Raw genomic sequence first — 24,960 nt, 5'->3', positions numbered from 1 at the left:
GACTTTGCACACACATCCCAATACAGAGCAAAGGCTCTGCTCCCCAAAGAAGTCACCCAACTCAGAGACACGGAAGACCTCGGGTGGGCTTACGACAAGCCCCCTGGTTCCAGCATGGGGCCTTGAAGCACCCCCAACTGGTCACTTGTAGGGCTAGGGCTTCTGCTCTGGAACCTGGCTAACTTTGTGCAGCCCTTCCTCCCTCGCTCACAGCCCACCAGAGGGCTCTGCCCAGGGCTGCCTGAGAGCCCCTCAGAGGGGCGGGGGCTCCCGGCCCGGCAGAGTCAGGCCCGCCCCTCGGAAACCCAGCCCCAGACGCGCGCGGGACACCATTGTGTAAGCCTCCCTTTCCACTGGCTTTATTTACTCCGGAGGAGGACGCAGGACTCGGGGCCACCGCACCGGCAGTGGCAGTCACGAGGCCTCTGGAAAGCGCGCGCATGCAAGCCCAGGGCGGGGATGGCAGGCCCACTCTTGAAGAAAACAGACCCCAAGTATTTCTGCACTTTGTAAACTCAGGACCAGAGACGAAAGTGTTGTCCTTGCGCGCTCACAGGGCCCCTCTGTCCCAAAAGGCTCTTCCCTCACAGATAGATAAAGATGTCCCAGGCTTGGATCTGGGATATGGGATATCCCACCCTGGACCCTGAAACTTGCTGGGCTGGGATCCCCTTGGATGCAAGGGGCCTGACGGCTGATCAACTTTGGCAGCCCTTGCCAGCCCCGGGACTGGGCTCAACCCCAACCCCGGAGCTGGCGTGGGGGAGGGGAGGACGGTCCACCCTGAGGATTCAGCCGCCTACTGGATCCGAGGAGGGGAACTAACTCCCACGCTGAAGAGGATTGAGGGCGAACACCCAAAGAAGAAAGCCCACTGATTTCTAGGGTGGAATTGCGTTCCCCGGAGTAGTTCCGAAGAAGTCAAGCCAGCCCCAGAGGAGGCGACAGTCGCTGGGCAAACACAAACAACAATAAAAGGAAGAACACCCCAGAGGCAATGTGAACCTCGGGTCCCCGGGGGTGCATGGTTCCCAACCAGAGGGTCTATCAACTACAGGATCCCTAATTAGGGCTCTTCATGTAGGCAACACTAGGTCTGGGGGGCAGAGCCCCAGGGTGAGCAATCCGGGGTCGTGCCTCTCCTGTGCTCACCCCTGTCCCGTTCCAGGCCCGCCTGGAGGCTCTTGCCCAGCTCGCCAAGCAGCCGCTGGGTCGGGCACCCACCTTCAAAGTCTGAAATGATCCCGTCCAGCTGTGCGTTGACGGCGGGGTCGGACATGGTGGCTGGTGCGCAGGGAGTCCCGCGGAGCCCCGGCTCTGCGCGCTCCCGCTCCCAGTGCCGAGCTGGCCGCCGGAGCCCCTCGGCCCCCACGGTCGGCTGAATGAATGGGGGAGGAAGGCGGGCGCCGGCCCCTCCCCAAGCACCCGGGCCCCCGCCCCGCCCCCGCCTCCCGGCTGGATCAGGTTCCCGCACTCCGCCGGACTCCGCGACTCCGCACTGGCTGTTGCGCCCGCCTGTCAAAACTGGGCGGAGGGGGGGATTGGAACCAGAGCAGCTTCTACAGGGACTGCGGAGTCCCAGGCACACGACCTGAGCTGGCCCCCCTTCTCCCTTCCTGGCGGGTGCCCAGGGGACCGCGACAGACACAGCCTCGGCCCCTCCCCCTCACGCCCCTCCGCGGCCAGATGTGGGCGGATGTGGAGGATGTGGAGGCCGGGCCACAGCAGCGGGCGGGCGCCGAGGGGGACGAGATTCCTCCCCTTCCCTGGGCGCAGTGTTCTTGCTGCCGGAGGCTTTATTTACGCAGCCAAAGTTCGTGAACGCCTCCTTCGCGTAAGAGCACTGGGCCTGCAAGGGTTAAGGGGCAGCGCTGGGCTAGTGCGTGTCCGCAAGACCCCACGCTATTGACTACAGGGCTGAGGGTCCTGGGAGTCCCCCAGCATCCAGTACATCGAGGACTGCTACCCCCTCGAGTCCCCGGGGGTCGCTGCTGCACCCTTTGGGTAGGTGCTACAGAAAGCAGAGGGCAGGGAGAGGCGGCCCTTCAAAGAGTCGTTCCCGCACCCCTCCCCCCTTCCACTGTAAGGGCTTCCTGAGTACAGAGAGTGGACCGCGACCTTCCCTGCAGAAGAGAGAAACTATAGTTCCTAACATCAGAAGAAAGGAAGAGGGCTGCTCCTGGGCCCTTTCCTCATCAGTGGGTACCCACAGCTTGGCCTTTCTCTGTCCAAGCAGCCTTCACACTTCAGACATCCCTGGGCAGTCAGATAAAACCATGGGTTAGACACAGAAGCAAGTCACCAGTTACCAGGAAGGGTCCCCAGGGAGACCGGGGTGTTTCTCCGCTTCCTGGCTGAGCCAACAAGTTTCCCTTCGGACAGTCCACTGCCAGAGCGCTACCTCGGACTCAGGACCTCTGTGCAGACAGAGCTCTAAGGATGCATAGCAGGAGATAAGTCCCTGCCAAGTGGGTGGGTAGCCTATCCCCTGGTCCTCAGTGGTGACAAGTGAGTCGCTGAGCTGTCCTGGCTCTGGGTCTGCTTCCTCCATCACTATAAAAGTGTGGTAATGGGGGTGGGGTGGGGTGCTGAGACCTGCAGAGGCAGGTGAGGCTTTGGAGGTCTCTGTAGGAGAGGCCAAGCCTGAGCTAGGTTTAATGTGGTGTTTTTTGTTTTTTTTTTTTTAAGCTCCTGGAATAGAGTCCGGCCTTTTTCAGAAAATCCACCCCTCCCTCCCTCCCTCATGCCTCAGATGGTTTAAACTATTTTCAACCAAGTGAGCTTTGTGGACATGGGAACTGCAAAACCACGGCCATTTTAGAGGCCCTCACACAGGCATCCTTCTGAAGCCTGACTTCCAGGGCACCCCCAACCGCTGTTGTCTGGACCTGGACCTGCCTGGCAGTCTGACCATCAGCCCGTCACCTGTGTGTCCTGAATTTGGGGATGCTGGGGTCCAATCTAAGAAGTTAAGGCCCACAGCACAGAGCCCTGGGAAGATGCCGGGTCCCTGGGACAGCATCCAACCTGGGCAGGCAGGCGGGCGTTGTTCGCTTGTGTTTTTTATAAAAAGCACCTGGTAAGTGGAGACACGCCCGTGCGATTGTTCTCCCCAGGGCAAGTGCAGATTAGCAGAGGGAAGCTCATTGTTGCTCAGCCTGTATCCAGGCACACCACAGGGTTCCAAGAGAGCCCAGCCAGGGTGCAGACTTCATGCAGTGCTCCCCTCAGGGACTCCAGAACACCCCTTGCCAGAGTGGCTGCGGAACTCTGGCAACCCAGCCCTCTGCTTCCTATCCCTTCCCTGTAACCACTCAGCCCTGTATCAGACCTGGGAATCCGCTAGATGCCCGGACTCCTCCATCAGGAAACCAAAGCAGGTTTGGCCACCCTCCCAATAGGAAGTTCACCCTTGTGTCTCTTTTCTTTCTGTCCCTAGAGGACATGGGAAACAGAGGGCACCTCCCTTCTCACCATAATTACTTTCTCCTAACTCCAGAACAACCCAACTGCCACTGGGCCTTGCTTAGCTTGAACCCACCCCCACTCCCCCATCCCTTTCATCACCCCAACTGTCCCCTAGATAACATGCTTGGCTGTGGCATTCTGGGATTTTCAGAAAGATGGTTGGCCACTCAGTCCCCTTTCTAGGGTCTAGGGGCTCTGGCCTTGACCGTGGTTGAAGAAAGAAGTGTAGGGCCCAGTGTTATATAATCCAGGCTGCAAGAGGCGGCAGGAGACCTAACCAGAGGGGTGCTGTGCGCCAGGTGAACGCACCAACAGGACAGCGGCATGCTCACAGACGTGCCCCCAAAGACAACATGTGATTACCAGACGCTCAGAATGTGACCAGACACAGCCTAAGGGGCCCTGTGGATGCGCTACAGGTAAGGAACATCCCAGAGGCTACCCAGGATCAGCCGGGATCCAAAGACCAGATCAAAGATAGAAAAGAAAACAGAGTCAGAGCCCTCTCTAGTCAGAAGCCGAGAGGGGCAGCCACAGGCCAAGACCACACAGCCCTGCAGACACCATCAGAGTATGTGGCACACGCTGGCCTTGGAGGGAACAATTTGGCTGTGGTGTGAAGCCAGCCCGTGTGTGGAGTTAGTACACAGACCTGAGCTCACAACTGACCCATCAGGTCAGAGAGTCCTATGACAAAGAAGCCTCCTGGTGCAGGTGGTGGCCTGGACTGGTCAGGCAGCTCCCTGTCATGGGGGAGGGGCTAAGAACGAGAGTCTAGCTGGTTCGCAGAAAGGAAAGCACCGGCGAACTTTTTTCCTTTTCTTTCCTTTTTTTTGTGTGTGTGGGGGGGGACGGCATGGGAAGAAGCCCACAGGTCCAGCCCTGGGGGACGGGGCACAAAAAGCCTGGGAAAAAGGGTGCAGGAAGGGCTTGCGGAAACAGTCGCTTGGCATGCGCACCAGGGTCCCTGACCCTTGAGTCCAGGTACAGCCTCAGTCGGAAGCAACTCAGCAGTGGGGGTGGCCTCCTCAGGGAGGTCGTGGCTCCCTGCCCAGTCCTATTGCGCCTTTGGACAGGATGCTCCAGTCAGTGAGTGACAGGACCGGCCTCCTCACAGCCCAAGACTGCTCAAGGGCAGAACCCATATGCCTCATCTCCGTGTGGGCCTGTCACGCTACAGGTATAATGCAAGTGGTCGTAGGACGGTCCACGGCCCCGAAGCTGTGGAAATCACCATCCTGGCAAAATGGAACTACTGTGGCCTACCCAGATTCTCAAGCCAAGAATCTCCATTCTTTCCTTCATTCTCAACATCATAATGCTGGCCAGGGTACTCCTAGAACATCTGGGGACCAAGATAAGCACCGTGCTCTAGTTTCTAGCTGGGTGCTATTTAACAGTGGCAGTCTGGGGTTTAAAAAAATAATAGCATTTGCAGGACCTGAAGCATCTGCCTACGAGACAAGAGCTCCCATCTTGGCTAATTCCGAGCTGTCAGTGCGGCATCTTCACCAAAGCCAGGAACATGGGACTTCTCCCACACAGATACGAACAACAACAGACTGGGCCGTGGCTCAGGAGTGGAGCTGGAGTGTTACTTAGATTACTTTGAGTAATTTATCTATTTTCAATCTTGTTTGTTAATTTTGTGTGGCTGTGCATACATGTGTGCCCCAGCGTGAGCGTGGAGGGTCAGAGGGCAACTTAGGGGAGTCAGGTCTCTCCTTCCTCCAAGTAGGTTTGGGGGACTGAACCCAGATCGTTAGGGTTGGCAGCAAGCGCTGAACTGCCTCACTGGCCTACTGTTTTCCTAACTAAGTAATGCGTGTTTTCTTTACGTGCTTATTCTGGTTTATTTGTTTTAAAGACAGGGCCTCACTGTGCAGCACAGGTTGGCCTGGAACTCACCCTGTAGCCCAGGCTGTCCTCAGCCTGTGACAATCATCTCAGTGTATGGACACACCACGGTTTCCTCATCACTCAGGAGACACTGGCGTGGCTTCAGCCTTCAGGCTGCTGTCATCGCAATCCACACATGGAGATGCACGTATGTTCGCACCCCTGCCTCTGGTTCTTTGGGGACAGACTCAAGTATAATGGCAAGATGGTGTGATAATTCTACATAGTTTAATTTTAAACAAAAACTCAAATATTTTACTCTCCTTTAAACTTACTCTATGAGAAAGAGTTTTGCCTGAACTGCATGCATGCAGGAACCCGTGGAGGTCAGAAGAGGGTGTCAGATCCCCTGGAACTGAAGTTGTGAGCTGCTATGTGGGTCCTGGGAGCCAAACCCCGGTCCTCTACAAGAGCAGCAAGCGCTCTTAACCACAGGGCCATCTCTCCAGCTCCTATAATTTATTCCTAATTGGATAAACTCCTCTAGTTCATAGATGACTATGTATGTAATTTTACTTCGTCACACAGAGTTGAATAGTAGCTGCTTCCTGTTGCTCACAGCCACCACCCCCTGACTGCCTTGGCTCCCCGCCACGGCCCCCCAAGCTCCCCGTCACGCTCCCTCATGCACCCCCACACTCCTGACTGACATCCCCCCTCACTTTCCTCTCCCTTTCCACCTCCAGGCTCACCAGGCTTCCGAGCTTAGATGGGATGTCCCATCTGCCTCCTTCACACTGTACAAGCCCCGCGTCACCTCTGCCAGCTGCCCTGGCTTCATCCACTCACTAAGTCCACTGGTCCCCTCTCTGTTCCCACGCTACCTCCTGTCCTAGGACGTTTGTGGCGGTCATTTCCTCTACATGGGCATCTCCCGCAACTCTTCCCCGCAGCGGCTGTCATTTCAGTCTCTGACAACAGAATGGCCATCCACGGTCCCCACCCACTAAGACCTCAGACACGGTTGCTCCCTCACCTCCAGATAGGCCAGCGGGACTCCCAGCTAGGGTTCAGTCCCACTGAAGGCAATGCCCAACTTTCTTTGCTAGACAACAGAATCCTTGTGGACTCCTGATGGAGGAACTGGTCCAAAAAGGCACGAAGGACGAGGAACACTCGCACGGACTTTGCACACTACACTGAGCCACCCCAGTCTAGAAGAAACAGGACGCCAGACAGAGTGCTGCTTGCACCTGGGCCACTCCAGGGCCCTTTCTGTCGGGGCAGTCTCCAAACTTGGACCACCGAGCTATCCTACGGGCTGCAACTCTGAACCTTCCCTGAGGCAGCCCCCACGGTGGGCACAGCTGACAGCCAAGCATGTACGGGCCACAAAGCCCGTCCCACCATCTGCCCAAGACATAAGGCTTCCCTTCACAGATTCACATGACTAACCTTCCTTAATTTCCCAGTCCCCAGCTGGGCCTGCCTCACGCTAAACGTTTACAAAAAAGCCTGACCACAGCGCCTGGGCGCTTATCTCCCAGCCAGGGGCTTTTTAAACAAAATACTCATTCCTCTTGCAAGTCTTCTAAATGCAGGCTCTTGAGTCATCCCAGAGGTTCCTGGCCTCTGCTCTGCTCTGGGCTCCAAAGGCACCTCCACCCCACGTCCCTGAGGGCAGCATCCCAGTGCACAGCTTACAGAACCTCACATCCCCGACTCTAACAGGGCCGAAAACTTCAGCGGTGCCTGGACTGCTTGCTTCGTGTCCCTTGCAATTCTGACAGAGTTTTGTTTGTTTTTGTTTTGGGGGTTTTTTTGTTTTGTTTTGTTTTTGACAGAGCAGCCCAGGCTAGCCTTAAAATCTCAATCTTCTTGCTAACCCTGCCTTGTGCTGGGATTGCCCACCCATGTGCTACCATGCTTAGCTTATCCAAAAAAAAATTCAAGTTAAAAAGACATGAAACCCATAGAGCCTGGAAGCAAGAGAGAAAGGGCCTTCCAAGGCGGAGCCCTGGCCCCTGAGCTCTGAGCCCAGCTTGTCTGATAGCTCACCCAGTGAGCATTGATGGTGAATTCATCATCCACGCCAGGGCCATCATTGTGAGTGATAACCCACATATCAGGGAGACATGATGCCCTTCTTTCCAAGTCTCAGGCATCCTCCGCCATCACCCCTGTTCAGTCCTCACAACCCTGATTTCCTACACAAGCTCTGCCATGGACTACGCCCCCAGTGTCCTTGCTCCCCATCACACACTAGAATACAGAGATGTCCCCAGCATCCTAGCCCGCATCTGAGGCTGGGGATGCTGAGATAGGGGAGGGGGCCCAGCAATGGACACACTGCCTTGAACCCTCCTAAGATCACAAAGGCACACAATGGGCCTACAAGCATGCTTAGGCTGGCCCTCAGTCTCAGGACAGTAGCAATGAAGCTACCCAGCTTGCCCCTCGGGCTGTGCCAACTGCAGACACCTCGCCCTGCACTGCCAGGACTCTTGGCTGGACCCCATCTCCATCAGGGAAGAACAGGCTGTTCCCAGGGGCCTGCAGTGTTCTGGCCTCCCCCCCACACACACCCTCTCTAAAGCAAGCACCCTTGCTCTGTGGGGTCTGAGGCCGGAGGCAGCTTGCCACCGCTGCAGTGTGGGGACCAGGGCTGAGTCACCAGCCTGCCCTACTTCCACGTCAGCGTAGCTCAGGGTGAGAAGAAAACATTCGTTTTTAAAATCGCCACAGCTACCCCAGTGATACCTCCCCAGGGAGCACCCTTCCCCACCCATGTCCGTCGCCTAGGACCCTAACAATGCCCCTGCCAGTCCCAAGGTGGGACCCCTACAGGCAGAGAGATGACTCAGCCAGGAACAGGGACCAACCTGGGAAGGGCAGAGAATAGAAACCCTCCCTCACCTGCTGCACCACACAGAGGGGCTGCAAGGCTTGTCTGCCCTCCACAGCTCTGCTGAAATCCACCTCCCCACACCTGACTGACCGCCGTCCACTCTACTCCTCACCTGACCCCGACCGCCGTCCACTCCACTCTCCACACCAGACTGACTGGTGCGGTCACCCACATAACTGGACGTCAACTTTGCTGTTTGCTGAACAGCTAATAGGGAGGAAGTAGGAGCTTGCGTTAATGAAAGCTCATCCTGGGGTCCTGGATGTGGGGGTGTCAGTGCCCCAGTCGGGAGTACAGCAGATGGCACAAGTGTCTGCAATGACAGCTGGCCTATAGGAACTTCAACTCTCCCCCTCCTCATCCACTCACAAGAGCGTGCCAGGTCAACCCGGGAGGCCAAAAGGAAGAGGGACTGGCATCCAGTCTGCGGGTGTCCAGAGGAGACGGCCTCGGTCCTGGAGTCTACACCACACAGCCTTGGAGACCTCCTTATAGCATGGGCTTGGACGTGGTGACTCTCTCAGATACATCTGGACTGGGTTTCTACCTTGGCCAGTGCGATGGCTGATCTCAACTGTCTACTTGATGAGAATAATCTCCTAGAATAATCTAGAAGAGCCTCCAGGAATGTCCCTCGGATGACAAGCTTGGTGGGCAGAGGTGCCTGTCTCCCAGCCCAACAACCTGAGTGTGACCCCTGGGTCCCACGTGGGAGGGGGAGAAAGGGACTCAGCAAGTTGTCCCCTGAGCTCCACATGTCTGAAATGGCATGTTCATGCCGTCCACGCACCAAACTGATTAATTTAAAAAAGGAAGAAAAGTGAGCTGAGCGCAAGTCTCCGATGCTCTTTGCCAGATTTTGGTGCAGTGTGGTCAGCTGCTCGGAGCCCCTGCTGCCAGCAGCGAGCTCTCACCGTGATGGACCGTCCCCTTGATAGTCCAAACACTTTCTCCCTAAGTTGCTTTCCTTAGGTATTTGATCACTGTTACAAAAGTCACTCAGGGGACCAGTGAACTGGGAACCAGAACATTCTAGGGCTTTTCCCAGAGGGTAAAGCCAGGCCCAAGGGAGGGGCGTTGGGGGTGGGTGCTTAGCTCTGGCTGCTCACTGGAGCCTTCCACGTTCCCTGTCTACCAAACACTGTTGTTTCCTGCTACGAATTACACCCTAGGCTCCCACAGTGGCTCTGTGCGAGAGTGGCAGCCGGTTCAGGCCAGCCTCCCTCTGACAGGCTGCCTCAGTCCAGGCCCATGACCTGCCTGGGAAACAGGATGGGGAGGAAGGAGAGCAGTAGGCGGGGCCCTGGGGATAATGTGGGGCTGCTTTCTCCGGTTGGCTGTGCCTTCCTTGCCCAGAGTGTGGCTGAAGCCCCAGGCAGACTAAATGAGCCATTTGTCCCTCATGTGAAGCGACCTCCGGGACTAATGAGTTTGCTGCTAACACACCCAGCTGCTGCTCTGTCCCTGTTCCCCAGCGTGAGTCACAGCCGGATGACTGCGACAGAGGGCCCTTGCCAGAGGCTTGCCAGCTCTGCCAAGCAGTCTGAGTAGAGAGAGACGACACAAACGGCAAAGAACCAGACCCCTTGCCTGGGAACCCAAACACCACTGTTGCTGCTCTATACCTGGGGGTCCTCCACATTTCCAAGGAACCCCTAGCTCCGCGGGACTAAGCAGGGAACAGACAGTCTTACTGGAGAATTGTGCAGCAGAGAACTGAGTGAGAGGCCTAACAGGTGGCAGAGCATGGCCTCTGGGGGTCAATTACCACGGTCACACTTTGGGGTCCAAGTCCCTTGGGAGATACCACCTCAGACAGGCTTCAGAGCTTTGTTAATTAATAATAAGTACTGTCAGGGATTGGGTGGATCACAACCGTGATTCCATCTCCAAGGGACTGACACCCTCTCTGGCTTCTGTGGGCACCCACACACATGGCACACACATAGAGCTAGACATGAAAAAAATCTTTTTAAAAAATAAAAATAAGGGGCCGGAGAGATAGCTCAATGGTTGAGAACACTGGCTGCTCTGACAAAGGACCCAGATCCAGTTCTCAACACCCACGAGGTGGTTCAGGATCTGACGCCCTCTTCTGGCCTCTGTGGGCACTGCACATAGATGATGCACATACATACATGTAGGTAAAACTTTCACACGTGTAAAATTTTAAAAAAATCTTTTTTTTTGAGACAGGATTCCTCTGTGGAGTCCAGGCTGTCCTAGAACTTGCTCTGTAGACCAGGCTAGCCTCAAACTCAGATATATCCTAGCCTCTGCTCTCAAGTGCTGGGATTAAAGTCATATGCCACCCCTGCCCGGCTTAAATCTTTTGTTCTAAAAGAAGCACCGCCACTGTCCCCATCCATTCCCCAAAGTCCTTCACCCCTATTCTGTCCTCCCTCCTCACCTGATGCTCCAGGCTTCCAAGCTTATAGTGTGAGGGCTGTCGGGCTTGATGACTGCCCTTCAAGGTCAGAGTGCAGGGTTGCAAACAGACCCAAGCGGAACCATGGGCACTTGAACTACCATTTCCTAGGTCAAATGGATACTCCAGTCGGGACCCACCAGCTGAGCACCCCCACAAACACACCCATGGCTGACCCGATCTAGACAGTCCCTCATGGAAACTGTCTTTTCCAGATGATCCTAATTGTGTCAAGCTGACAATCGGAGCTACCCATCCCTTTAGTCTCTTACTGCACAGGACCCCAGGCAGGGTCTGATCAGGGGAGCGAGAAGCCAGGAGTGAAGCTGGCTTTGACTTCAGTAGGTCCTGCTAGCCAGATGGGCCACTCTCTGCTCTGCTGCTCACACCAACGAGACATTCCTCACCTTCAGGAGCAGGGCGAGGACATTCCCAGACAGGGCCACGTAGGGACCACAGAGCCTGAGTCCCGGTGGCTTGGCCTGGCCCCAGCTGGGCCAAGGTGGAGTCTGTCTGACTTGTGGCGGCCGCTCAAGGTCAGGAGCGTAGTGACGCACACAGACCCAAGGGGAAACTCGGGCACTGGGGGCATCATTTCCTAAGATCAAAACGGGTGCTCCAGGGGCTGGAGAGATGGCTCAGTGGTTAAGAGCATTGCCTGCTCTTCCAAAGGTCCTGAGTTCAATTCCCGGCAACCACATGGTGGCTCACAACCACCTGTAAAGAGTTCTGGTGCCCTCTTCCGGCCTGCAGGCATACACACAGACAGAATATTGTATATAATAAATAAATATTAAAAAAAAAAACGGGTGCTCCAGCTGGGAGCCACCAGGTGAGCACCCCCACACACACACACAGGCAGAAGGAAGTAATGAAACCCACGAGGGGCACAGGATCTCCCTAGTCATCAGCAGGGCCCATGGAGGCAGAGGGTTTGATCACTGGCTTATGAATAATCTAGAATATTCATCTAGGAAAACTTCAAATGCTGTCATACTGAAACCTAAAATGTCAGAGCCTATGTCACTCTTCTGCAGAACCATGTCACTTCTGTGACACCCACTCCTCACCCACCTGCCAGCTGAGCTGCAGCTACTGGACAGCACACGGCAGCTGCCATAGCCCTTCCACAGGCAGCCTGGTCACCTGCCATTGCAAGTCTACTGTGCAGGCTAAGAGTGACCGCCTACCATGTGACTGCCACCTCTCTGCCCACACGCGTGGAGCCTTGGTGCATATGGCAGACTCTTGATGGCCGTGTTTGACCAACTTTTTCCATAGTTACAGAAGCACCTACCATGCATACAGCTGGCCAGCTAAGCAAGATATTTCTTGGCCACCCTGACTGCTAGGTCAAGGCCGGTGGAGAAGGACAATAAAAGTTAAAGTATGGAATTTTCAAGCCACACTCTTAAAAATGAAAAGCACTGTTCAGTCCCATCCCCTGTCCCGTCTTCCTTTCTCCATGGCTGGAATGCAGTCACACTGGGTCCTGGATGCTCTAGGCCACCAAAGGCGCAAACCTGGACTAGGGCATGAGAAGAAAGCAACCTGTCTTGGTCAAGTATCTGACATTTTAGATCATCATCATCTTCAGTAGTAGCAGTAGGGTCCTCTGGCTGATACAGAATGGGGCCACCATCCCACCAGGCTGGGAGCTGCTTGAGGACAAGGTGGGGTCTTGAGCATCAAGCCACGATGACAAAAGAAACAGCAAAAGGAATAGCCACGTGCATCCGAGGCATGATTTGTCTTCTCAGACTGGAAATAGCAGCCTTCGCCTAACAGAGAACACAGCTAACCTAAAAGGGTGGCAGGTGACGAGCACAGGTGTCCCCAGAAGCAGCGAGGGGACATTCGAATCATGAGAGAGGAAGGCAAGGTCAGATGGGACCTTGGCGGGCAGGAAGAAAGCAGGTGCTTCAGGGAGGACGCATGCCCCAGCATGAGGGGGTGCTAAGGCCCGAGCATGGCATCAGACTCCATGCATGGGACACTGAGGTCTTCCCACACTGGCACTGACCGACGCTTAGCTTGAAGGCATCCACGATAGCATGCTTTGGGAGGTGGTCGCTCTGGGATCTGAAGCAGATGGTTGACCCCTCGTTTACTGGCATGAGACCTGTTCTAAGCCGAATAAGGAGATTTGCCAAGGATGGCGGTTGGGTGGGTGCGGGTGCAGGTGGATAAATGTCAGAGCAAAGATTGAAGCCAGGTCCTAACACCTCCTGTGCTCTCTGGCTGTGCAGAGTTGGGCAGCAATGGAAAATCTTGAAAATGAGACTCAAGAATTTGGCAGAGACTCCAGAAGAGAACAAGAACGCAACTTAGTTCAGGATACATGACGGTGCACATCTGTCATCTCAGCTCTCAGGAGGCTGAGGCAGGATTGCTGCCAGTCTGAGGCTTCATAGTAAGTTCCGGGACAGCCTGGGCTACAGAGGTTCTTTTTTTTAAAAAAAAATATTTATTTATTTATTATGTATATAATATTCTGTTTGTGTGTATGCCTGCAGGCCAGAAGAGGGCACCAGACCTCATTACAGATGGTTGTGAGCCACCATGTTGTAGCTGGGAATTGAACTCAAGACCTTTGGAAGAGCAGGCAATGCTCTTAACCACTGAGCCATCTCTCCAGCCCCTACATTGTGGTTCTGATGTAAAATGTCTCCCATAGGTTCATGTGTTCAAACAATTGGTCCCGAATGGTGGCAATGTTTGGGAAGGCTGTGGAATTTTTAGGGGTGGAGCCTTGCTAGAGGAAGTATGCCATTGAGGGATGGGTCTTGAAATTTATAGCTGCACCTACTTCCTGTTCTCTCCCTGCTTTCTGACTGTACAGTGTGACCAGCTAGACTCATACTCCTGTCACCGTGCCTTCCCAGCAGGGACCAACTGTGTCCCTCTTGAACAAAATAAACTCTTTCTTACGTAAGTTGCTTTTCCCAGGACGGTTTGTCACAGAAAAGCAACTCACACACCCTGACTGAACTCAAGGAGATCCAGAGGTGCGCAGCGATGGACAGAGAAGTGCGCAGGGCAAATGAACGCAGTATGGGGCTGGCGCAGAGCGGCAGAGGGGTCACAGTGATCTCAGCGCAGACCGGGGAAAGGTGACCGGGAGCCACTGCAGGTGTGAAACAAGAGTGGGCACAACTGAGCCTGTGTCAGCGAGACAGCCCAGCCCCAGGGACGCCTCCTCTTTCTTCCCAGAACTCCAAGGACACCTACTCAGGACAGAGACCTTGGCTTCCTCACTCTGAGCTCACCTTCTCTCTGCCTGACCCAAGCGACTCTCTGGACAGTGTAAGTCAGCTCCCTATCCTACCCCTGTGCTCAGAGCGTGGCATACACGCATACTAGGAAACAGCAGCTCCCTCCTCAAGAGCAGGAGAAGGGCGCCAGCCCATCTGAGCACCTAATTGGCTTCCTGGATACCTGACTGGCCTGTCTGGAAGCCACTGACCAGGAGCCACAAGGGCAGGGAGCCAGAGTGGTAGCAAGGGCATTTGGGGGACAAGGGGCAGAATGGGGTGTCAGGGGGACGGAGAAACATAAGGAATGGAAGCGGGGTGAAACATGAATGAGAGAGGGCAGAACTCCCCCTTTCTGAGGGCTGGCTATGCCTTCTAAGGGCTTCCTGTGCCTCCTGGTCCCCAGGGACTCACCCCCACCCCCGTCACCTGGTTAATGGATGCTCTGTTACAGGCTGCAAGGCAGTTGCCCCATGGTCCCCCTTCCTCAGGGTGCAGTGTGGACAGAGGGTACAGGAGCCCCCAAGCTCCCTAACAGTGGGAGTCAGCTCTGGGTCTGGATCCACACACCCAGCTCCCATGGCCATCCCTACTGGGTCTCTAGGGGTGTCAGTGGGACAAGAGACTTCACAGTGAGGGACACTCCCGTGCAAGGAGGCACATTACAGTCCCACAAAACACCAGGGATGTCTTGGATTAGAGAAATCGGTGAGGTCAGAACAGTACTGTACGAACAAGTTGTATCCACAGCCCTGTGGAGTGTAGGTATTTTGTTGGGGTTGTTTGGTTGATTGGTTTGGGTACTAGATATTTCACCTGTTAGTTCTCCTCGAGAATGACAACTCAGGGCTGGACCACAGGGACAGAACCAAGGATACTTCTCAGCCTTCCTGGGCTGGCTCAGCCTGACCCCAGCCCCTTGTCCAGAAGGCCTTTCTGGTGTAGTGTAAGGCCAAGGGTCTCCCCCACACGTAAGAGGCCCATGGGGTACACAGACTCGGATCCCTTCCCGGGGTCTTTGCAGCTGTGCGGCATAGATGGATGCTGCGGCCGTCAGGCGCCAGCAAGTGTTGGCAATGTGCTGGAGGAGAAGCCCGCCCCGCCTCCCAGGAGCGACATCTGCAGATCCTCTGCACGTGGCGCTCCACGCATATGTGACTGGCAATCAACAACACAGCATGCCAGGGAATCGGGCGCACAAGCCCACCAGCAGCAGGGTGTCGGTCATCTCCAGCTGCACTCCTGATGCCACATGGAGTCAGCGTCCAGGGAGGGACAAAGAACCCCTGTCTTCATGGTTAGACACACAAAGGGAGACACTGTACCATAGGATATGGTCAGGGAGATCAGTCAAACCCACCAGGGGCTTAGGAAGCACAGGTGTTTTCTTGAGCAAATACAATAAACAAAGCATGACCAGTTGTGCAGATAACCAGCTCAAAAACCATCTTGAGTGCTGTGGGTAGAAATCAGTTGGGTGAGGGTTTGTCTAGCATATATGGAACTCGGGATTCAATCCCCAGAATAAACCGGGTGTGATGGTCCATGTCTCTAGTCCCAGCAGCCGGTAGGAGGCAGGAGGATCAAGAAGTTCAATGTTATCCTCAGCTACAAGGGGGTTCAAGGCCAGTCTGACCTAGATGAGACTAAGAGAGGGAGGGAGGGGAAGGAAGGGAGGGAGGGAGGGAGGGAGGGAGGGGAGGAAGGAAGGGAGGGAGGGAGGGAGGTAGATAAGTAGATAAGGCTTGTTGGTTTTGAGATGAGCATGGTGTCCCATCTCTGTAACCCAGAACTTGATGACAGGGTAACTGTTAAGAATTCTAATCCAGCCTGTGCTTACAGAGACCTTGTTTCAAAAAAAAAATTAAGTTAAATTAAAACCACAAAACTCCACCTTGATCCCTCCCTGGCCCTGTGCAGTGGTAAGGACCTGGCATTTGGAGGTGTTTAGAACAGAAACCTTGGCCACTGTTAGTTCAATGAGCCAGCATATAACTCCACATCTTTATTTTTTTTAAATATTTATTTACTTATTTATTATGTATTCTGTCTGTGTGTATGTCTGCAGGCCAGAAGAGGGCACCAGACCCCATTACAGATGGTTGTGAGCCACCATGTGGTTGCCGGGAATTGAACTCAGGACCTCTGGAAGAGCAGGCAAAGCTCTTAACCACTGAGCCATCTCTCCATCCCAACTCCACATCTTTAAATGCCACTTCCTGTCGACCCTCTGTCCGCATCTCAGAGAGATGCCACCGTAGGGTACCAGCCTGGTTTGAGTAAGTGGTTGCCACAAAGTCCATGGATCAATGTCCCTGATGACTGTGTATCAAGAAGACACTAGACCTCTCCTGTAGCAGACACGATCCATCAATGGTTTGTCCACCATGGTAAGGAGCATAGCAAGAACAGCCGGAGCCAGCCGAGCCCTTACCTGCTCTTCCCAGGATATCCAGGGAGGAGAAATAACAAGCTCAAGGGTTACTTCCTCCCTCCACCCCTCCCCCCGACAGCTTCAGAAGAGCTGCCCCTCCCCAACCAGCCCATAGCCATGAGCAGCACAGTGTGAGGGCAGCCAGGGCTGGAGAGGCTGGGCATGAACCCAACCACCATGTATGGGATCATTCAGTCTTCAGCTAGAAAGAGGGTCCAAGCCCAGCAGAAGCTTCAGGGAAACTAATTTCCTAGGCACCAAGTACAAAACAAAGGGCCTAGGTTTCTAGAAACTCTCTTGATGCCAGAGAGAAGACAGCAACTGTGGAATGAGGGAAAGTAAGGCAAGTAAGTCCCTTGGCTCCGGGGTGCCTTTGCTCTCTCATCTATAAAATGAGGTGGATGCTATCTCCTTCATATCCTGAAATGAAAACATGTTTCTATCTGTCACATGCTGAGAACGGTGTTGGCCCAGAGGTTGGGGGACCTCAACTTGAGCAACTCGGTCGCTAGGCTCATGATTGCGTGCACACGTGTATGTGCACAAGTTACACACGCGTCTGTGCTTACGCATGTTCAACCATCTGCTCACACCGTCCCAGAACCTGTGAGGTATTCAGTTTCCAAGTCTGGCCTCAGACCGAATGAAGCTGGGGTTCTGTTTCCATAGGAACCGGGGCAGCAGGCTTCCTGTCACCCAGGCAGTTGAAAGGAAAGAGCAGAGAGATGAGCTACAGGACAGAGCCTGGTGACACTTGAGGGGCCTGGCGGTGAGCCCTGCTGAGCACAGATCAGTATGGGGACACTTGGCAACTCAAACCCTTATGAGCTAAGAGTCCCATTGTATTGACAGCTGCTCTGAGATCCCTGCCCTCTCAGCCATCCACGGCGGCCACAGCTTTTCCCTGAAACTTTAAGGCACTACTTCATGAAGCAACCTATACCACGGATGCTAAGAGAAATAGAAAAGAAAAACGCATTTTCACACCTTCTAGAACATTCCAAATATCTAAGACTGCTAGCATGCCAGATATTTGGTGTTCGGAGGAGTTCAAAGGCTCACTCTCTGCCCGACACAGTGACCTCCAGTCCTGTGGCAAGTGATCACAGCTCCTTAATTTCCTTCAGCATCCTCTGTCGGTGCAGGACCTGATCCCACAGCCCCACCAGAGTCCCATCCCTGACACTCTCAACCTCTGTGACCACAGAGGGGCCTTCCTGCCCGCCCCCCAGCCCAACAATCCTCTCCTAGGACTGACCGTGACCCCTCCAAAAGGTACCAGGAGTCCAGGCTTGAACTCAGTACCTGTGACTGTGACCCTATTTGGACATAGGGTAATCTGTAGATAATGTGTTAAAATTGGGGTATAGTAGAATGGGAAGGCCTGATCTAACAACCGGAGAAAGGCAAGGGTAGCTTAGACACACACACACACACACACACACGTATATATATACATTCACACACATGCAGACAGACACTCATACACAGATAGACACATACCAATAAACACACATACACATATAGACACATGATTCACACAGACATACATACATAAGACACACAAGCATGTAGTCTCCATCTCTGTGCCCCCCCTCTCACACACACACACACACACACACATAGAAAGCCAGATGAAAGAGAAGAGAAATAGGAGTTATACAGCCACAGGCCAATGGATGCCAAGAATTCCTGGCCACCACCCCAAGGTGCATCCCTCAGAGCCTTCAAGAGCGGTCAGCTCTGCCCACACTTTCCTTTCAGACTCTGTCCCCAGAACACTCACAAGACAACCCTGATGTTTTAGGCAGCTGCTTTGTAGCCCAGTACCTGGCAGTCCCCCCCCCACAAACTCTGCCTCCCCAATTTTGTTTCATGGTTAAGGTCACACACTGTTCACTCTGGTCAGCAAAACCTGGTGGATTTTCCCATGTCCCACCTACAGCAGCTGGCCACTTGTGCACGTGGGGGCCCCACATGACCACTCCAACATTCACAGGGTCATTCAGTTCCCTTCCCTGAACCTCACGGTATCCGGGGGACCCAGGGTCAGTCAGAACCTGTGGGACAGTCAGCTACCCCCCTACCTCAGCCTGCTAAAGGGCTGGGAGTACAATATGTTTAGCTCAGAAACTGTTTTAGCTAACAGGTTCCCTAAGGCTCCTGGGCCAGCTGGGAGGTTGGCTATGCTGCTGCTGACCAACCCTTCCTGGCGTGGAACCTTCTAGGCTCTGATCTTGGCTGAGATTCCAGGGACCGGACTGAAGGCCATCTCTGAGGTCAGCCTTCCCATTGCCCACGGTGCACAGAGAAGAGGGCACCCTGGCCTTCAGGGTGTTGACAAGACCCCTGGGGATACAGTAGTGTCTCCCAAACCCTTCAGAGACAGCGGTGAGTCCTTGAACTGCCCCACATACCTGCTCTTCAGATTGAGGCTGCCCTGCCCCACCCCCATGCTCTGTTGCTGCGAACGAACAGCAACAAAACATGGTTTTATGCCAAAGGTGGGGCGTACAGCTTCCCAGAGCCGGTTTCCTGCCAGGCCTAGGTACTGACCAGGGGGGTTCTGGCCCCTAGCTGGCGTGTGTGTGTGTGTGTGTACATGTGTATATGCGTATGCATGTGGCGTGGTGCATGCATGTGAGTGTTTGTGTGTGTGTGCGTGCGTGTGTGTGTGTGTGTGTGTGTGTGTGTGTGTGAGAGAGAGAGAGAGAGAGAGAGAGAGAGAGAGAGAGAGAGAGAGAGATCTCATGTACACAAGCATACTCAGGCATGCACACCCTTCTGAATGCAGCCTGGAAGGGTGGAGAGGTATGTGGAAATTCTGTCAGACAGTCAGGGAGACACTGAAATTAATATGAGAGCTATATGCACACACACCCCCATATCTGCACCACATACACACATGTCGCTGACATTTCTTTGACTCTGTGTGCATCTTACACTTGGGAGACAGGACTCCAATGGCTCCTATACTCGGTGATTCCCATCAGTGCGTCCAAGAGTGGGAGTTGGTTCTCCAGGACCCACCCAGCCTCCTGTCCCCACCCTGCTTCCTCTCCTCGGTTCCTTTCACCCACGCTGGTTGCTCTGACCCCAACCTTTGAACCTGGGTGTGAATCATTTCCTCTGTCAAAGGCGAGCGTGCGTGCCTTGGGGAAAGGAGAGAGACGGGGCCTCCTTCCGGATCCAGTGCATGTACAGGGGCTGGAGGTGCAGGGACAAGACCTGAGGACACACACACAGGCTGGGTTGGGGCAGAAGACTCCCGCAGATGTGTGGGCCTCTGTCAGAAAGCCCCTAGCCTGCGTCAGCCCTCCTTTGCTCTGGGAAGTACACGGAGAAAAAAAGGTCGGTGCCTTTGAGAACCCCCTCTGCGGTGGTTTGAACAGAATTGCCCCAAGAGGCGTGCTTGAATGCTTGCTCCCCTGTTGGTGGAACTGCAAGGGATTAGGGGGTGAAGACTTACTGGAGGAGATATGTCACTAGAGCTGGGTTTCAAGGTTTCAAAACATAACCATTCCAGTTGGCTCTCTCTCTGCCTCCAACTTGCAGACAGGATGTAAGCTCTCGGCCACAGCACCGAGCTTTCACAGCGCCATGGTCCCCTATGAAACTGTAAGCAGGTCCCCCCAGAAAACTCCTCCCTTTTTTAAGTTGCCTTGGTCAGGCGTCTCTCTCCACCAACAAATATAACTAAGACAGAAGGGTCAGTGCCCTTGGGAGCCCCCTCCTTCCATACCTGGGAGCAGATCCTAGGGCCCTGGGCACACCGGGAAAAGCAGTCCTGGGGTGCTGAAGCCTGGCCTAAAGAAGATGCCATTTCATCCCTGGTGCTGGGCAGAAGATAAGAGAAAGGGGCTGGGCCCTGAACCAAACCATAGCTGCACAACACCCAAGTCCCTGAAGGCCAAGCCCCAAATCTGGGGTTGCTGGAATGCGCTGTTCCCTCTTCTGGTTCAATGGTGGTGAAACCGTGGCAAGGAATCAGCAGACAGACAGCTCAGGATGGTGGTGGGGCCCTAAAAAGCCTCTTCAAGGTGCCTCTCTCTCTCCTCTAGGATCTAAGAGCTTCCTTCAAGGGTCCTGCAGCCCGGGTCTGGGCTCTCAGCAAGCCCAGCAGCTCTCTCACTGGGATCCTTAGCGAGGCCTCTAACCACCCGCGGCTTCTGTTTGCCTCTCCAATAGCTCTCTGCCTCTTTAACCCTTCTTGGCCATTCTTTTTTTTTTTCTAAGATTCATTTATTTATTTTAGGTATGAGTGTTCTAACTGCATGTATGCCTTCATTCCAGAAGAGGGCATCAGATGGGGCTAGAGAGATGGCTCAGAGGTTAAGAGCACTGGCTGCTCTTCCAGAGGTCCTGAGTTCAATTCCCAGCAACCATACGGTGGCTCACAACCATCTGTAATGAGATCTGGTGGTGCCCTCTTCTGGCATAGAGGTGTACTGGCAGGAAGGAAGAGTGTGTATATAATGAATGACTAGACCGTAAAAGGCTAATCAACTCAATTATAAAATGGTTCACTGAGCTGAACAGAGAATTCTCAACAGAAGAAGTTCAAATGGCCAAAAGACACTTAAGATCATGCTCAACTTCCTTAGCGATCAGGGAAATGCAAATCAAGACAACTTTAAGATACCATCTTACACCTGTCAGAATGGCTAAAATAAAAAACACCAATGATAGCCTTTGCTGGAGAGGTTGTGGAGAAAGGGGTACACTCATCCATTGCTGGTGGGAATGCAAACTTGTGCAACCACTCTGGAAAGCAGTGTGGCGGTTTCTCAGGAAATTCGGGATCAACCTACCCCTGGACCCAGCAATACCACTCTTGGGAATATACCCAAGAGAGGCCTTATCATACAACAAAAGTATATGCTCTACTATGTTCATAGCAGCATTGTTTGTAATAGCCAGAACCTGGAAACAACCTAGATGCCCTTCAATGGAAGAATGGATGAAGAAAGTATGGAATATATACATATTAGAGTACTACTCAACAGTAAAAAACAAGGACTTCTTGAATTTTGCATCCAAATGGATGGAAATAGAAAACACTATCCTGAGTGAGGTAAGCCAGACCCAAAAAGAGGAACATGGGATGTACTCACTCATATTTGGTTTCTAGCCATAAAAAAAGGACATTGAGCCTATAATTAGTGATCCTAGAGAAGCTAAATAAGGAGAACCCAAAGAAAAACATATAGGCATCCTCCTGAATATTAACCTTCATCAGGCGATGAAAGGAGACAGAGACTCACATTGGAGCACCGGACAGAAATCTTAAGGTCCAAATCAGGAGCAGAAGGAGAGAAAGCACGAGCAAGGAACTCAGGATCGCTAGGGGTGCACCCACACACTGAGACAATGGGGATGTTCTATCGGGAATTCACCAAGGCCAACTGGCCTGGGTCTGAAAAAGCCTGGGATAAAACTGAACTCGCTGAACATAGCGGACAATGAGGACTACTGAGAACTCAAGAACAATGGCAATGGGTTTTTGATCCTACTGCACGTACTGACTTAGTGGGAGCCTAGGCAGTTTGGATGCTCACCTTTCTATACCTGGATGGAGGTGGGTGGTCCTTGGACTTCCCACAGGGCAGGGAACCCTGATCGCTCTTTGGGCTGACGAGGGAGGGGGACTTAATTCGGGGAGGAGGAGGGAAATGGGAGGCGGTGGCAGGGAAGAGACAGAAATCTTTAATAAATAAATAAATTTTTAAAAAATGAATAAATCTTTAAAAAAAAAAGAGGGCATCAGATCCCACTAGAATGGTTGTGAGCCTCCATGTGGGTGCTGGGAATTGAACCCTGGTCCTATGGAAGAGCAGCCAGTGCTCTTAACTGTTGAGCCGTCTCTCCAGCCCCTAATACATTTAAATCTTAAAAAGTAAAAGGGAGAGACGGCTCAGAGGTTAAGAGCATTGCCTCCTCTTCCAAAGGTCCTGAGTTCAATTCCCAGCTACAACATGGTGGCTCACAACCATCTGTAATGAGGTCTGGTGCCCTCTTCTGGCCTGCAGGCATACACACAAACAGAATATTGTATACATAATAAATAAATAAATATTTTTTAAAAAAAGTAAAAGGGAAAATTTGTTTGCAGACCCCTGGGAGCCACTTAACTTTCCCTGCGGCTTCCTCCCTACAGTCTGTGCCTGTGTCTGAAGATTTCTTACCACGACTGTGGTCACTGTGCACGTGTGTTTGCGCCGTGGCACACGTGTGGAGGTCAGAGGCCAGCTTGTCCAATCAGTTCTCTCCTTCCGCCATGTCGGTCCCAGGCCTTGAGTCAAGCTCCTTTATTTGCTGAGCCTTCTTGCTCACCCTGTTTTTTCGGTTTTTTTTGAGACAGGATCCCATGAAGCCCCAGCTAACCCCAAACTGGTTATGCTGTTAAGGAAAGCCTTGAACTCCTGATCCTTCCAGCCTCAGCCTCCCAAGTGCTGGGTTTTTTACTCTGCAGCACCACGCCAATTGGGTTTGAATAGTAAGCCAGTCTTGGACTGAGTCCAGCCTGGCTGTGAGCTATAACCCTTTGCAAATGTTGTTGTTGTTGTTGGTTTTTTTTTATTTGCCTGCTTTGGGTTAAACATTTTATGGGGGATACTGACAAGTGTTTTCTTTTTTAGTTTATTGGTTTGGGTAATGTCTTTGTTGGAGTAATTCTGGCCTCCTACAACGGGCCGGGGGGGGGGGGCCGGCTCCGCTCGCCGCTGTCTGCTAAAGCTTGCATACTGTGGGCACCATCTCCCCCGTAAGTGTCTGATAAAATCCACCAAGGGAGACATCTGCCTCTGCCTCCAGAGTGCCGGGATTAAAGCCGTGCACCATCATTGCCCGGCACCATTAAGCACCACAGACAGAACACTATTCTGGTTTCTTCTAGACCCCTTCAATGTTGATTTTTGGTGGTTATTTTTTGCTGGGACTGAAGGTGTGCACAACAGCCTGCCCTTCTACAGGAGTAGATGACCCGAATTGCTAAGAGGGACTATCTCTATCCCAAAGCCCCCTCTGCCTTCTCTGCAGCTCAGTGGTCTAGCTGAAGCTCATGGCTCTGTACGTCTTAAAGAAACAAAGAATGACCTTATTTTTTCTCTTTTTCCATTTCCTTGATTTCTGCCCTTATCATCATTACTTCCTTCCTTCTACTGACTTGGTGGCTTAGTCAGGGCCTGGTCAGGAAACAGCCTTGTATCAGCGATCTTAACCGCAACTAATATGGGGTATGTGTGTGGGGAAGGGGGCGCTCATGTGGGGGATGGAGGGCATGCGTGTGTGTGCTTGTGTGTGGGATGTGTTGCGTTTGTGTGTGGTTTCTGTTTATCCGCTTGTTTTATTTCTGAGACATGCATTTTTGTTTTATATTCATTTATTTTTGTTTTATATGTGTGTGTTTTGCCTACACAAATGTCTGTCCAACATGTGCATGCGTCCTCGGTGCCTGTGGAGGTCAGAAGAGGGCTTCAGATTCCCTGGAACTGGAGTTACACATGGTTGGAAATCCCTACAAGGGTGCTGGGAACCTTGCCCAGGTCATCTGTAAGAGCAAGCAGTGCTGTTAACCACTGAGCCATCTCTCCAGCCAGGAAATATGGTTTCTCTCTGAAGCCCAGGAAGATCTTGAACTTCCGGTGTGTTCCAGGTTGGCCTCAGACTCCTGGGTGTGAACCCCAAGTGTGAGTGACCACACCGGCTGTGCAGTCATCAATCAGCAAAAGGTGACTGACACCTGAGAGGGTTTGCCGTCCACGCTGGACAACTAAAGCAGTCATTGTCACACGGCATGTTCTCCACAACACCCCACAAGGACTCAGTTCAGGGACACACAGGAAGACACTAGATTCATCCATACTAGGGGAGCTTGGCGCACTCAGCAATGAGCGCTGCACCCTTTCAAACCTCACCCTCTGCCCGGTCGTTCATTTCTAGTCTTCAGAATAGGCTTCCGAGGGGCTGGAGAGACGGCTCAGATCATACTACTCTTGCAAACCCGGTTTGGCTGGCAGTTCACAGCCACCTACAACTCTAACTCCTAGAGAATCTGCCTTGTCTGTGCACCTGCAGACATGTACACACGCACACATGCGCCCACACACACGCAGCACACGCACATGTACACACACACTACACACATGCGCACACTTAAAAAGAACAAAAATAAATTAAAACAATCCTCCCGCTAGACTGGCAAGTTTAAGCAAAGGGCTCCCGGTGTTGTAGGAACTGCTTCAGCAAATGAGAGCTGGACCCCAAGAGGGTTCCCCAATTCACGGCTGATTAGTCAGAATTTCCAGAGTACCAGACTTGCTGAGTGGCATCCCAGGAAGGGCAGCCTTGAGGAACTGAACCCCGAGCCATGGAGGCTTTCGCTGCCTGCAGACAAATGGCGGTGTCAGAGCTGGTCTGCCCCACAGAGCAGCAGTCCCCGGCAGGGAGGGGGGCTGCCTGGTGCTCGGGGAAGCCGGCGCCCCCGCTGTGTTAGGAGCACCCTCGTGTTATAAGAGGGTCCCAAGAGAAACAGTCTGTTTGTTCTACAAATATATATGTACAGCTCTTCAGTCTACAGTCATGCCAGAAGCTACAGCCCCAGGAAGAAATCTAACAAACACTCACAAGA

At 53.1% G+C, this 24,960-nt stretch overlaps 1 protein-coding gene across 5 annotated transcripts in view; it reads right to left on the bottom strand.

The window, feature by feature from the left end:
• Positions 1-24,960, bottom strand: part of Septin9 (septin 9) — a 163,488-nt gene that overhangs the window by 97,738 nt on the left and 40,790 nt on the right. Inside the window, exon 1 of one of the 5 annotated variants that reach the window (XM_075990211.1) lies at positions 1,225-1,664. The exons of the other annotated variants lie outside the window; for them this stretch is intronic. Within the exon in view, the coding sequence (XP_075846326.1) occupies positions 1,225-1,279 (55 nt within the window). The 5' untranslated portion in view covers positions 1,280-1,664. Of the gene's footprint in view, positions 1-1,224; positions 1,665-24,960 lie in introns of those variants that run through there. 5 annotated transcript variants of the gene reach the window in all.

Source organism: Microtus pennsylvanicus, chromosome 11 (genome assembly GCF_037038515.1).
Source record: "Microtus pennsylvanicus isolate mMicPen1 chromosome 11, mMicPen1.hap1, whole genome shotgun sequence".
Taxonomy (NCBI): Eukaryota; Metazoa; Chordata; class Mammalia; order Rodentia; family Cricetidae; genus Microtus; species Microtus pennsylvanicus.
The sequence above is the reverse complement of the archived record's forward strand: the minus strand, read 5'-3'. Positions and strand labels throughout refer to the sequence as shown.